General features: G+C 43.5%; 1 protein-coding gene across 1 annotated transcript; it reads left to right on the top strand.

Annotated features, from left to right (window-relative positions):
• Positions 1–443: 443 nt before the first annotated feature.
• tmem110l (transmembrane protein 110, like) lies at positions 444–15,362 on the top strand. The gene is made up of 8 exons (XM_083935432.1): positions 444–836; positions 6,152–6,200; positions 6,463–6,558; positions 6,643–6,764; positions 7,686–7,798; positions 8,184–8,267; positions 8,351–8,482; positions 12,998–15,362. Exons 1-8 carry the CDS (start codon positions 641–643, stop codon positions 13,124–13,126), a joined length of 921 nt encoding a protein of 306 aa, XP_083791558.1. The 5' UTR covers positions 444–640; the 3' UTR covers positions 13,127–15,362.
• Positions 15,363–15,511: the final 149 nt, after the last annotated feature.

The following is a 15,511-nucleotide window of genomic DNA, read 5'->3' as shown; positions in this document are numbered from 1 at the left end:
CACTTTCCGTGACTGGCTAGTTTCTCGACCGTTGGTGTTTTCGCTGCGATAAAAAAATGAATGTGAGTCCGTTAATCGGTGTTTTTGAGCCGTGACACGGAACATAAAGCCGGAGGAAGTCTTTAGATTTAATTTAGATAAAATCTAGATATAATTTATCTAATTTTAGATAAATTTAGATAAAATTTAAATCCGTCGGTGTGTTTTTCTCGAGTGAAAAATACGTTAAAGTCCTGTTTTTATCGCATCCACCGAGGCAGAGCTCCTGCTCCTTTTGTAAATAAATAAATTTAAGTAAATACATAAATAAAGTAAATAAATACAATTGAATTGAATTGAATTAAGCCGTTCCAAGGACTCTTATTTTGAAAACCGGAAGCTACACTTTCCGTTACTGGCTAGTTTCTCGACCGTTGGTGTTTTCGCTGCGATAAAAACATGAATGTGAGTCCGTTAATCGGTGTTTTTGAGCCGTGACACGCAACATAAAGCCGCGGGAACACCGGAGGAAGACTTTAGAGTTAATTTAGATTAAAATTTAAACCCGTCGGTTTGTTTTTCTCGAGTGAAAAAGACGTTAAAGTCCTTTTTTATCGCTCCTTTTGTTTGTGTCTCTCCGCCGTGTTTGGACCGTGTCACCATGGACATGTACGGGTACAGCGGGGTGTTTCTGGTCAAAAGGTTCCTGGAAGACGGTGTTTTTGGCGGTGAAGTCACAAACATGTCCGACATCAACAAGGCGAACCCGCACGGCTGCGACAACGGAGCCCTAACGGACCGGTTCGGGGTCCTGATCCAGGCACTGTTGGCCGTGGTCGCCTTCAGCACGCTGATGTGTGAGTATCCGTCACCTGCAGCTCATATTCCTGCAAACGTCAGCCACTTAACAGTCTTTTTTATGTTGTTTTTAATTTAAGGAGAGCCTTCGAGGACCACTAAATGCAAAAACACATGCTTTTAAAAGGTTTCTGCAAGTTAATATAGTTGTAAATATGTGTTTTTCATCATCATATGCAATAATTTTCAATGTTAATACCATGGGCTGCCTGTATTATGTTCATTATCAGGTGCAGTTATGCCATTTGCACTTTACTCTTAATCCTAAAACACTTTAATTTTATATTTCACCTTATTTGACGCTCTACTCTACTGTTATCTTACATCTTATATTGTTTTTGTAATTGTAACTGCAGTCTGAATCCATCTGATCTTATCTTAGTGCAAAAAAACATGCTTTTAAAAGGTTTCTGCAAGTTAATATAGTTGTGAATGTGTTTTTCATCATCATGTGCAATATTTTCAATGTTAATACCATGGGCTGCCTATATTATGTTCATTATCAGGTGCAGTTATGCCATTTGCACTTTACTCCTAGTCCTAAAACACTTTAATGCTATATTTCACCTTATTTGATGCTCTACTCTACTGTTATCTTACATCTTATATTGTTTTTGTAATTGTAACTGCAGTCTGAATCCATCTGATCTTATCTTAGTGCAAGAAAACATGCTTTTAAAAGGTTTCTGCATGTTCATATAGTTGTAAATATGTACTTTTCATCATCATGTGCAATCATTTTCAATGTTAATACCATGGGCTGCCTTTATAATGTTCATTATCAGGTGCAGTTATGCCATTTGCACCCAAATTCAACACATCCTACACATTTCTTAACTGATGGGGGATTTCTTTTGACTTGGGCATGGATTATGTGCTGTAAAAATAACGTTATGAAGGAATTTTAGCCTTTCTTTTGTTAAAAACATGCTCCACGTCCACAAACTAGGCAGTTGCTTAGGGCTATACCCACCTATGTGAACAGCTTCTTTAACCTCAGAGCAATTTCAGTCCAAAGCAACTGGACTTGGTTATTTGTGTAGGAAGACGTTTCACCTCTCATCCAAGAGGCTTCATCAGTTCATGTACGCATCTGACCAGGCTGGGACTGGACCAGGCTGGGACTGGACCAGGACCAGGCTGGGACTGGACCAGGACCAGGACCAGGCTGGGACTGGACCAACTAACTGGCTTCTTTAAGTACATATTGTCATAAAATTGCGTGTGCTTTGTGGCGTATCTATATGCCGAATTTGCCTTTAAGACCCAAATTAATCATTGATAATAAGCTAAACCACCCAACACGGGTATGTGTGGCTGCAAACAGAGCTGCATCACAATGTGTCATGTTTTAAGGAAAAGCCTGTGAATGTTCTCATGTGTCCAGGTCGTCGTTCTCCTCAAAGCAATTTCAGTCAAAAGCAACTGGACTTGGTTATTTGTCTAGGAAGACGTTTCACCTCTCATCCAAGAGGCTTCATCAGTTCATGTACGCATCTGACCAGGACCAGGACCAGGCTGGGACTGGACCAGGACCAGGCTGGGACTGGATCAACTAACGGGTGTGGAAAGCCAGGTATTTATCCTTTCACAAGGCCGATGATGTCACTGGGACCCGTTATGCTCCAAGTGCACACGGAGTCACATGGGGTCATGTAATGGTGGTCAGGTTATGTGACTCCAACGACTGTCGTTAAGACTCAATAGAGCACTAACAAAGCCGAAACCAACTTCCCACCAACGACTGTCGCTCTAACAATGGTTGTCGCACTTGGGGCACAAAGGGTTCCAGTGACATCATCGGCCTTGTGAGAGGTAAAATACCTGGATCTCCACACCCGTTAGTTGGACCAGTCCAAGCCTGGTCCTGGTCCAGTCCCAGCCTGGTCCTGGTCCTGGTCCTGGTTCAGTCCCAGCCTGGTCAGATGTGTACATGAACTGATGAAGCTTCTTGGATGAGAGGTGAAACGTCTTCCTAGACAAATAACCAAGTCTAGTTGCTTTTGACTGAAATTGCTTTGAGGATGTTTTAAGGGAAGTGTCGTCATGGTCTCTCCCTATGGCAGACTGACAGGGTTTTGGATCCAGGGTTTCATTGTTGTTCTTGCAGGTTAATGACCAAAACACCTGCCAACAATATACTGATAAACTATGTTTGTTCAGTGAGAATGTAATATTTAATAAACAGAACAATGGCTTCATGAAAGCTGGGTCAGGACCCAAAGAACGAGGTCGCGGGTACAGGAGGTCGAAATGTGTTTCCTCAGGAGGGGGTCTGGAGTCTCCCTTAGAGAGAGGGGGAGAAGTTCAGCATCCGTGAGGAACTCGGAGTAGAGCCGCTGCTCCTTTGTGTTGAAAGGAGCCAGTTGAGGTGGTTCAGGATCATCTGGTAAGGATGAACCCTGGGCGCCTCCCTAGGGAGGTGTTCCAGGCACGTCCAGCTGGGAGGAGGCCTCGGGGAAGACCCAGGACCAGGTGGAGAGATTAGATCTCCACACTGGCCTGGGAACGCCTCAGGATCCCCCAGTTAGAGCTGGTTAATGTGGCCCGGGAAAGGGAAGTTTGGGGTCCCTGCTAAAGCTGCTGAGCCCGGATAAGAGGCTGAAGATGAGATGAGATGAGATGAGAACAATGGCTGTTGTCCATTAAATACATCACCATTGAATTAAAGACACTTAATAGTTAATAGTCTGTTTTTAATTATGATACATCCTTGTAACTGGTTTGGTTGTAGCAGTTTTAAGTGAAATATATCAGAATTTCAGCCTCATTCACTGTGTCAGAGCGCCTGCGTTAAGCAAAACAACATGCTCTTTTCCACTGTGGACTTCTCTGAACAGCGGCTGTTGACTGCTCCATATCTTGTGATTCTGTAGCAGCTGACTCGGAGAATGCGGGGCATCTTATCTCTTTTGGGGCCACGGGCGGTGTTTAGGCTACAACACTTGTGCGGCAGTCTTTCACAGCCGAACGTTGGGGTTGATAGAGAGCCATTTAGAAACTTCATGTGGTTTGTTTTAATGCATGAGAGCCTCAAATTCAACCTCATTTGTCCCAATAATGACTTCCTTATGACTTCCTGGATTACATCTAAACGGTGGTTTTGGTTCTTTGCCGGTCACTTTCCTGGAATATTCACACTTTATTCATCTAGCAGGTGACTTGGCTCTCACATGTGCTTTACTGTTTTTTATTTTGTCCCAATTCACAGCCTGTAAAAGTGCTTTTATTGTGAGTTAACCTTTTGCGCGGGGTAAATTAATGACCAAACACAAATGCCTGTGCATCCTCTGTAGCGTTCACTTTATGCGTTTGCATATGATCTAATAATTAGACAGTACTTTTAAAAGGTCAGCGTAGTCATTGGGATTTCATCAGCTGATCTAAGCAGCCGGGTTGAAGCCTCGCAGCAGTGAAGTGTTGCAGAATTAGGCCGCACCTCGAGGGTGAGCGAGATCAATGAGCTCTAACCTCCACTCACTCACTTATTAGTTAGAAATCGATACCTCAGCCCTCTCTCTCCTTTCTGTTTTCCTTTCCTTGGTCGAAGCACATGCATCTGTTAATGTTCATAGCGCATCATTAGTGTGCAGCAGAGCCTTAAGAGCCCCTCAGCTGTGATCACAGTGGCCGAACGCCAAGTTAGAGCCGAGCCTGCACTATGCATCCCTTTACTTATCTGAGTGCTCTTCCTCAAAGCTATTTTCATAAGTTTCTTTCCGTTGACTCGTCGTTACTCGTGCACTCGCATAATCCTGACAAAGGCTGAGTATGCAGAGAAGCTGCTACAGCTCTTTAATGCACATTTTTAATTTTTTTTAAAAGAGAAAAGTTTGTCACCCAACAGACTTTCAGACTTTTCATTTGGGAAATCTACTCTGTCTGTTTTTGCAACACCTCTTTTTCCAGTCTTATGAGAGACATTCGACACACTGTAAACAGACTTCATGCCCCACAATTTCCCAAAGTCACATGTTTTGAAAACTCTAGACTTCAGGGCTGCATGTGATTGTTTTCATCATCAAATCTGTTGGTTATTTTTAGGATTGATAGATCTATTGCTGTATTTTACCGTAAAATGGCCGTCTCGTTTTTCTAGAGCACAACCATCTTCACACAACTGTCCAAAACCCAAAGATATTCAGTTTACGATGACCTAAAACCACAGACTGTATAAAACATGGACGTAGGTTTCCAAAAGCCAAATGGAAGATCGAAGTGTGCAGCTTCGCCCGGCGCCATCTTCCCCAAAAATGGGCGAAGAGGTGGCAGGCTAAATGAAGCCTACAGTCTATGCTTGCCACGTGTGACGGCAGCCACTTGTCTCTCAAAGCAGCCAGCTTTATCAAGACCAAAATTGATTTCTGTACCAGGCTTTGAATGTCTTTATTTCTACTGTAAAGTCAAGCATTGTAACATGGGAGGTCTGTCGGGATGGACTCACTTTTGGAGCCAGCCTCGAGTGGTCACCAGTGGAACTGCGGTTTGGGAACTCACGCGTTGGCTTCATTTTTTAGCTCCAGGGATTTTTGCTTTTTCCAGTTATCTCAGAAACCCATCAGCTATCAGTCAGGCAACAATTTTGCCTATGGGGCTGATATTTGGGGCTTTCCGGAGTAGCCAGACCAAGGCTTCCTCTTTCAACCTACGGTCCTATTAACAACCTGAGACGCAAGAATGGAATTGGAGTTGAGAGACGACAGCATTATAAACAGATTTCTGCATATGAATGCAGATAAATATTACCAAAAAGTTAAAAAAAAACATGAATCAGAAAAGGCAAATGAAAAGCTAAATTGTTCCACATTTACAGATTTTTTCTTTTGCATATGTAAAAGAAAAGAGAGAAGCAGCATATCTTCACTTTTTGAGAAGCTGGAATCAGGGAACATTGATCTCGATGAACGACTTAAACGACTCATCGATCAAAACTGATAATAAAAGTTTCGTCCAAGTCTGAATAATTACACCGCGCTCTGAGTTCACAGATGTAAAACACGTCTGCAGGAAGCCTCGCTCCTGTTCTCACATGCTGAGTCACATTCTCTGACCTTGTTAGATGGCGAGATAGAGGAACAGTGGGCGTCTGTTCGCCCTTGAGCCCGGTGGGGAGGAATGAAGTGTCGGGGCGGAAGAGAAAAAAACTAGGATAATATGTGAACGTCTCATTTCATCCGTCCTCGCTCTCCCTCTGCCCTGCAGGGAGATGAGACTCTTGGTGGAGGTCAAACAAACCGCAGAGACACCGCGTTACATGTTAAGACAAACACAAGCGGAGCGGCGACATAACTGATCTATTGTTTTTCGTTTGCAGTGAAGAGGTTCCGCGAGCCCGCTGGGATCAGACGACCGTGGAGGATCTGGTCAGACATGTTTCTTCTTTCCTCTCCTCTGTTATTCCCTCCTTCATCCTCACATTTGACACACTGGTACACAAGAGTAAAGTCTATTAAAGCAAAGAAAATGGTGGTTGAACTCTTAATTTCTCTCAGGGATTAATCAAATGAACCAACCTGGACAATAAAAAGCATCACATTCCTCCTCTAATATTAATCTGTGAACATCATCTTTGGATTTTTTTGACATTACAATGTAAATTTTTTTATTTTTAACCAATTTTTCTAGGTTTTTTGACACATCCAAGCAGGCCATCGGTGCTCTTTTCATCCACTTCGCCAACGTCTTCCTGTCCACGCTCACCGAAGAGGACCCGTGCTCCCTGTGAGTCACAGATCAGCACAAACAAGTCTAGATAAGAATAAGGTCCGAACGCCTCACACATGTTTTTTCCTGTCCTCACCAAAGGTATCTGATGAACTTCCTGCTGGACGCCACGTTGGGGATGCTGGTCATCTGGCTGGCTGTGAAGTTGGTGTCCAAACTCGTGGAGTACAAGCAGTGGACTCTGCTCATGTTTGGAGAATACGGTGAGTTAACAAATCATCTTTTGTCCACATGAGCAGCTGCGGCTCCGTGTTTTTGCCACCGGAGGGCGCTGGAGACCCACTGGAGGGCGCTGGAGACCCACCGGAGGGCGCTGGAGACCCACCGGAGGTCGACGGGAGGAAGGGAGAGCCAGCATCTCCAGCTGCAAACCCCGTCTGGAAAACATTTCCAGTGGCTTCAGTGGGGGATCAACTCCCCACCAAAGATCACACTCACTCACTCTCCTGTTTTTCTTTTGTCTTCCTTCCCTGTGTGATGCAAAGATTCACATTTTCAACAACTCCTGAGGCCGTTTTGTTCCCAATCAGACCCCTCTTTATAATCAGGCTCGAGTTTATATTTGATCAGTGGTTTCTTTCTTCTTTCACCCTCTATTTCCCCCGTTTTCTGCCCCTGTCAGTGTGTCTTTCTCCTCCCTTCTTCCTGTCTTAATGACAGACTTGTCCTCCTTTGTGTCTGCTGTGCTCAGACACCTGTGTGACCCACCTTTTATGGAAAGGTTTAGTTGTATATCCTACACAAGATTCAGAACTGTTGCCTTTCTGAGATATTTTGTATTAAAATGGGGCATGACAGTGCATTCATGAGCTTGGACATAATCATTTATAGTCGTTAAAAGCAACAATACTGCAGTAATAATAAAAAAGGAGCTGAAAATATAGCTTGCGGTGGAATTACGTTTAAGCTACAGAGTTATATCTTTTATTATCTTAAGGTCAATCATAATTAAATGTAGTGAAATAAATAATTTCACAAAATAAAGTGCAGAAAAAGTTTGCATTTGCATTTTTTTGTCTTGCTCTTGATTGAGACCAGAACATGACGGCCGACTGTGCTTGAAATCTTCTATAAATAATTATTCATAACTTCTCACTGATGTTTGTGGACCTCCTCTCCTCCAGGTGACCCCCCTCAGGCGGCAGCATGGCTGGGTCAGTGTGGCATCTACCTGCTCATCATGGTGCTGGAGAAAGGTGTGATCAGCCTGGTGCTGGTCGTCCCCGGATGGTCCAAAGTTAGTACACCATATAGATATGTGTGCTGCTTTCAGGGCCCGTGGGAAAGATGGCGTCCTGTGACATTATCACCTTTATCTCTATCAGTTGCTGTTCGCAGAGAGCCAGAACGAAACTTTCCACACTGAAACAGGACTTAAATATCTTTACTCGTCTATATGAAATATATTTTGTAATTGTAGAAACATTTATAAGCATGAACCTGATATTGACTGATCATTTTAACACCAAACATCAGCATCAAATTAGAGAAATTCAGTGTTTTGTCGAGTTTTATAGCCGTATTTAGATGGTGGTGCTCAAAACCAAGAGTTGCTTCATTTCATTTGTTTAAAAAGCTCCACCTGAAGCCCTGACATTAAAGCCTCCTCTCTTCCGCTCCAGTTGCAGGAGCAGTTGCTGAGCTACATCGCTAACCCTCAGATGGAGCTGGTGCTGGTCATGCTCATCGTGCCCTTCATAGTGAACGTGAGCAGCGCTTCATCAGCCACTTGACACATCACCTTTTCTCTGCAGCTTTAGTGACCCCGGTCTTATGCCTCCCCCCACAGTCCATCATGTTCTGGGTGGTGGACAGCCTGATGATGAGGAAGTACAAGACGATGAAGAGTCTGGATGACTCCTGCGACAGCTCCTTGAAGAAGGGTGATACGCTGCCCTGGGCCAACAGCGAGGAGTCGCGGGTGAGAAGCACTGATACTTTAGTGAGCACCGCGGTCACCAGCAATAAAGTTCTCATTGTGCGTTTCTACAAATGACAGACGTGTTGAATCTCAACACTCTTGAACCGCTGCATCCTGTTCTCGTTTCCTGTACGTCACATTTTGATGCTCCTAGGTCGCACGGTGTTCCTGCATGTCCTGGAAAACCTGAGACTAGTGTTCCAGTCACGGAAACACCTTGCAATTGATTAAAAGGACCAAAAACCCTTAGAATAATCTACGTTGTCCTGGAAGATTTTTTACTTGGATCACCTACGTAAACCTAGGTGTTTTTGGGTTTTTTTTTTAAACATGGCGCCCCGAGCAGGTTACGTGTGTCAGTACTGGGCCTACTGGTAAATTATATGAATGTTTCTGAGCAATTGCTGTCCTGCATTTTAGAAAAAGTCCTGGAACGCTGTGGCAGTTAAAACATGTGGTTAACATTGTGAACAGGTAACGTTACTCAGGCTTAGGCATCAAAACGTAACAGTTAGGTCAAGAAAAAGGTGGCGATTTGTGTTAAAATAAGTATTTTTGTCATTAAAGGTTGAATATGGAGAATGAGCAGAACACCATCATCTAGAGTCTCAAGATCGTAGTCTCAACAACAAAAAATAATTCCAGCAGTCGGGTTGCCAGGTTTGTGATCAGCCTGAGCCACGTCAAGTATAAATCATACAGGGTAACCACTAATTTGGACTAATCGATTAGTTTTACAACAGTATTTAACGTAAGCCAGTCTTCAACTGGAGGTCTTTCTTTGAGTGGTGTGTAACCGATTAGCTAGCTCTCAACTCAAAATAATTCCTTGTTTCTGTACCAACAACAGAAAACCCTAGCAACCCACAATGCTAGCCGCGATTGGCTGGTACAACGTAAACAGAACGTGACAGAAAGTCACTGTCAAACCTGTCATTTTTAACAAAATATTAATTCAGACTAAATATATTTATTTAAGGAAAAGCAATACTTTCATTCTGTATCCCTCAAAGCGCCCCGTGGGTGTATTTTATTTTTTTCAAATATAGCTTTAACAAAGATTCTACATATTCAACCTTTAAGTTTCACTTTCACATGGGACAGGGTGAAAGTCCTGTGTGTGTGTTTAAAACCCAGTTCAGACCAAAGATTCGCTACGCAACAAAACTGTTCTCGAACGTCGCAGGTGAAAGTTGCAGCGGTGGGAACTGACCCGTCTCGTTAGGAATTTAGCCGGCTGATGTCGTCGCCAGTTACTCGACTTGTCAAATCAATGACAGCTGGTTTTAGAACGTAACACACGTTTCATCACAACTAGACATGAAGCAGTACAGAGAGGCGTTGCTATGGAGATGATACATCGTCTCGCCCTGTCTCCTGGGTCTGAACGGGCAGGTTTCAGGACGTTGCAGACTTGAACGTTGCAATTGGCTGCAAATTTCAGCTCGACTCATTACGAATCGCAACCATCCACCCTGACCTCCTCCCTAAGCTTTTTATTCTACGTCACCGGACCTCCAGAGCACTTAGAATAGAATAGAAATACTTTATTGATCCAAAGCTGGGAAATCGCAGCGGTCAGTTGAAAGCCTGCGTTTCTGTGTCATTTTCCTCTGGCTGTGATGAGTCCAAAGTGGGCTGTGGTTAACCGCCTGTTAGCGTCTTCTGTCACTGACGTAATTAAGCCACCTGCTTCTCCGTTCAGGTTCATTAGATCTGTAATTAGGAAATGATACAAACAGGGTTCGCGTCACGACTTTGGTCCAAACTACGAGGGACGGTTTCTTATGTGAAGAATATGAACGTTCGGATTGTTCCGTCTTCTTATGTGCGTCTAAACGTTTGAATGAACCAGAGTAAATACCCTGAAAGATCCGCTCTCTTAGATCAGAAGGAAGTGACTCAGGGGCTTTTAAAGGGGATTACCGTCGATGTTGCTGAAGCCCGTTCCCAAACAAGAATGTGACCATTTAATGTCGTAAGACTTTAATGTGTGTGAAACTGGCCCCTGATGGTTTACGCACCCACACGGTCACGCTGGGTGTCAACTGCACCTGTTGTTTTGGGAGGGATGAGAACAGGGTGTACACACACACACACACACACACACACACACACACACACACACACACACACATACACTCACACACTGCGCATATTCTAATCCAGATGAATTCAGTCCAAGAAACACTGAGTCAGACTGTTTTCTCCCTTGTTGCTGTTGAGTTTGTGGTTTCTGGTGTCCTTCCTTCATTTACGCACATATTCACACATATCAAACAGGAATTAGAAATAAAGACGAAAAAGTACGAAATAGGAATATAAAATATATGTGACGGCCAAGAACTTGCACATTTCTGGGTTGTATTGGCTCTTTACACTACGCCGGTCCCTGGCCAGGTGTAAAGTGGCATCCTAAAATCAAGACGCAGGTTTAAAACAACAGTTTCAGCATAAAACACAAGACTAAAGTAGGACAAAGACCTGAACAACAATAAAAGCAGGACAAACACATTAGCAACAATAAAAGCAGAGCAGAACAAAGCACAGCCGAGCAGGGACACACAATAGCAGCATACATCAGCAGGCACACACACATGTGACATGCACAATACAAACAAAAACACACAAGAGAAATTACAAACAGACTAATCTAACAAGACACTCATGTTAAAGGATTGTTTCACCCAAATAACAGAAACTATAATATGAATTTTGCAATTATTTTGTCAGGTTTTTAGATTTCTGCCTCGGACCCAACAGTCACATTATTTTTGGACGTGTAGTTTATACCTAAAAAGGTCTTCACAGCTGATTCAACACATTTATTTTATAATCTGGTGACTCCATAAATGATTTTACTGCATTTTTACTTGTTTATCTGCATGTAGCCGTGCAGAGAAAGGAAACAAAGAGAAGGACACATGCAATAAAAGTCCCCAGTGGAATCAAACTCGTGACATTGTCTGTGACTTGGAGTGCTGGTTTATCTGGGAAACTCTCACAGGACTGGTGTTGTGTTCAGGGAATCACTCTAATAGCCGCCCCCTCTCCACAGCACAGAAGTCGTCTCTTTTATTCCCCTTCTCTCAGGAAAGATCTAACGAGACGTCAGGACAAATGACTGTCTGGGTTCGTGACCCTCGTGCTCAGTGCGATGAGAGTTTTTATCCCTCCCTCAGTCTTTCCTTTCCCTTGGTCATCTGCCAGGCAGCCATAAATCCAGCCTTCATGCGGAGAATAAAAGTGACATTTACGAGTCGTTTCCACGCGCTGATGTTATGGAAAGCGAAGTAAAGCGGAGGAGGACGACAGATAGAGAGGCATTCACTTGGAAGAGGGGGGGGGGGGGGGGGGGGCAAAGCTAGAGTCACAATGCTGTTGTTGTGGCTGGTGTTGCTGCCGGTGACATCAAGGTTATAGTGGAGATGATCAGGCCCCAGCGCTGGTGGCAAAAGACACTCTGGGAGACAGCGATGCACGAGGCTAGCCCTGACTTTATCCCACTAAGTGCAGCGCCTGTTTGCAGTGGGCCGATTCCTTGACCCCTGGAAGTGCCGCTTGCAGCGTCGTCAAGAACCGCTCATCCGATCAAACTCACACTCAACACTGCACTCCTGTGGGTCCTCGGCAACACACCTGCAGTGTGACATTGACTGCATGAACGGCTCTTGAGAGAATTGAAGGACTGTCTATAGTGCACAGTACAGTAAGATGATGCCGCTACAGCGCTACCTATTGCTAAACTTTGAGGGCAAAACTGTAGCAAAACTGTCTGGAACATCAAAAATCTTAAAGTAGCTTTCCCCAGCTTGATCCAGAGATGTTCTGTACTCAATTTGGTGATGATCGCTCACAATTTGTAGTTGGAGTAGTGGAAAAAAACTGATTTGGACACAATTCAAAATGGTGGGAAATTGATCTAGCTGCAACACATTTTATTTGTGGGACTTAGCCATAAGGTTTTTCTTGTTATAGTGCCAACGTCTGACCAAATCGCACCACAGAGGATTTATCTGGGCTCCTAGCATTACAGCCGCCAAGTGTGAAGGATATCGCATGAACCGTTCTGGAGATATGCAACACATGCACGCACACACACACGCACACACACACACACACACACACACACACACACACACACACACCTTGCTTTGTAGTTAAAAAGTTAGATATGTGAAGCTGTTCTGCAGTCTTTATATCAGCTTTTCCACTTGTCACACTCGAACAGTAAGCAACATATGGAGGTTTTATAATGCCGTAAATGTCATATAGAGGTGGAATTTTGCTCCTCTGGGGTTTGAATCCCTGCTGCTGTAGGAGAGCGTCTTCCAAGCTGCGAATAAATGTGGAATTTTTTCCACGTTAGTCTGGGAATGCAGAACTGAGAGATTTCCCAACTTTTGGTCGAGGACACATAAACCAAACGTGAAACAGCAGTTAGCATATGTGACTGTACTTTGTCTGTTAGCTTATGGTTTGTCCTGTGCATCTACATCTCCTGTCTCCTCTCAGGTCCTGCTGACGGTGGAGACGGACACCGACGAGGCTTCAGAGGGGGAAGAAGACCCCGGCGATGCTGGACCTGTCCCTCCTGTGCAGTACTCTGGAGGAACGCTGAGACCCAGCTGGGTGGTGGTGTAAATCCAGGTGACGCTACCCGCCCATCCTCTATCCACACACGGCACACTCTTAGGAGCCTAAATATGAGCGAACACAGACAAACCTTGCATCCTTAACTCCTCAAAGGTCTAAGTATCAGCTTCTTTATAAGCAAAGGCACAATTAAAGGTCGTATAACCTGTGAATGTGAACACTACAGCCTCAGCTGCCTTCCTCCGCACTGAACTGGAGCTTAACTCACTGTATGCATGTAAATCAAATAGCATTTTTGGGGAGTTAGAAGCTCTTTATCCTCTCACCTCGCTGCCTCCGTTTGCTGCAAGACAACATCAGAGTAACCACAACTGAACGTGTGTGTGGAGAGATTAATAAGGAGGGCAGCGCCCGCAGGGCAAAAATGCACGGGTGTTAATGAGAGAGGGGGAGAGAAATCTGTCCTCTCTTCACAACGGGGACTTTTGGAAATGTTACTCTAAAGAGAGTCATTTATCACGTATCATATTCCAAAGAGTGAGATTTACATGTACTATATAAACCTGTATAAGTGCTCCAAGATTTCACTCAAATATAATTACTTTGAATCAAGGTGTGATTATGGTCGGCACATTCTCCGTCGTTTGATGGTCTTATCTTTAAAAGCACTCGTGTTGATTTGTATTGGCTGCTGCAGTCACGACGGACCAAACATGTTAAAAGCTGCACAGGGACTTTTTAAGTATATGTGGGCAGGAAATGTTATTATGTCATGGTTTAAAGGACCAGGTCGCACTATGTACACGCAATGATTTTCATATTATTGTTTATGATGGAGCACTTAAAGGGCCGGCGCAAAATCATCCCATGGTCTTTTTCCGCACTTACATCCATCAAATAAGCCATCGTTTTTTCCGTGTATGAGCTATTAACGGAGAAAGCTAACACTGATTAGCTCGGGGCAGTACAGTGAAGGCATTCAAAGGTCTTTTTTAACCACTAATGCTGCTGAAAATAACAGCAAACCTCTGCAGCAGCATGAGAAGAGTCCCTACACACACAACAAAGCACCAATGGGCTCCTTCCACTGTAATGGACTTTACTATGAGAGGAGCTGGTACAGGGGCCAGTAGGTAAGTCTTTAAAACACTCTTCTAATAAACTCTGGCTTCACTAACTACGTTGTTGGTGCTTTGTTGTGTGTGTAGGGACTCTTCTCATGCTGCTGCAGAGGTTTGCTGTTATTTTGAGCAGTATTAGTGGTTAAAAAAGACCTTTGAATGCCTTCACCGTACTGCCCCGAGCTAACCACTGTTAGCCACGTCCGGCTGTTAGCGACTCTCCTGGATTTCTCCGTTAATCGTTGATACACAAAAAAACTGTCTCTATGGTTTATTTGATGTGCTGAAAAAGACCACGGGATGATTTTGCGCCGGAATTTCACTTAACTTGTTGTTTAACTGTTGTAAAAAAAATTTAAAAATGGAGGTTTCCAGAATAATGTTGTAATATTTTGAGAAAAGTACGTATAATGAGGAAAAAGTCCTAATTTCAAGAGTCACTTTAAAGTAATAATTTCATGAAGCACTGCCTTGATATTTACGAGGGAAATGAGTCTTAATTGCTTTAGAACAAACTAATATTGCATTTGTTCTTGACTCTCTTAAGCACCAATTATACTTCCAACTGGACGCCAGCTCACGTGAGCGGAGCGGAGCGGCGAGAAAAACGCTGTAACGTTGTTCAAGAAATGGGTTGCCTTTATTTGTCACGCCCCAAATCCATAAAGGGTGGTGATTATTTTTCAAAATAAAACAATCCTTTTCTTGAAATACTTAATTCTCATTATCGGCTTTAAAAAATAAAAAAAGTCTTTATTTTCATTTATTTTTCTCGAAATTCGAACTCCGTCCTTACGTTCCAGATTATTTTTCTCAAAATATTTTGACTTTAATCTCAAACTCTTCCAAAAAAATGGCCCTTATGAGACAATTCAGTAGCTGTGTATTGAACTTTTGCGAGTTCCTTCTATTTATTCTGTTTGTATTTTTTATGTATTTGACTTTATATATTGTGGTAACGACTGTGGTGAGTTTTTAGTTCATTCTCCTGTTAAGGTTTAAGAGTCAAAAGCTCAACAGTTTGACTTATTCCACCTGTTTTGTTTTGTATCTTGTCTGTTTTTTTTTTATAAACCGAATTAGGAACGTGGATAAATAGGCACACCTGTCGTTAACGGGCTGTAAAGTGCCGCGGTGCTTCTTTACCGAATGTATCTCTTTAATCTGTACCATGAATAAAGATGATTGACACATGAACTGGTGTTTGGTGTTGAATTCCTGCGGCGGCCGGGGCGAGGCAGCGCGATGACAGACACCCTGAGCGGAGCCCTGGCCTGAGCACACCTGTGTGGGCGGGGCCAGGAGCCCTGTG

Source organism: Echiichthys vipera (assembly GCF_963691815.1).
Source record: "Echiichthys vipera genome assembly, chromosome: 20".
In the NCBI taxonomy this organism is placed as follows: Eukaryota; Metazoa; Chordata; class Actinopteri; order Perciformes; family Trachinidae; genus Echiichthys; species Echiichthys vipera.
Note: the sequence above shows the minus strand (reverse complement) of the source record. Positions and strands in the feature narration are given on the sequence as shown.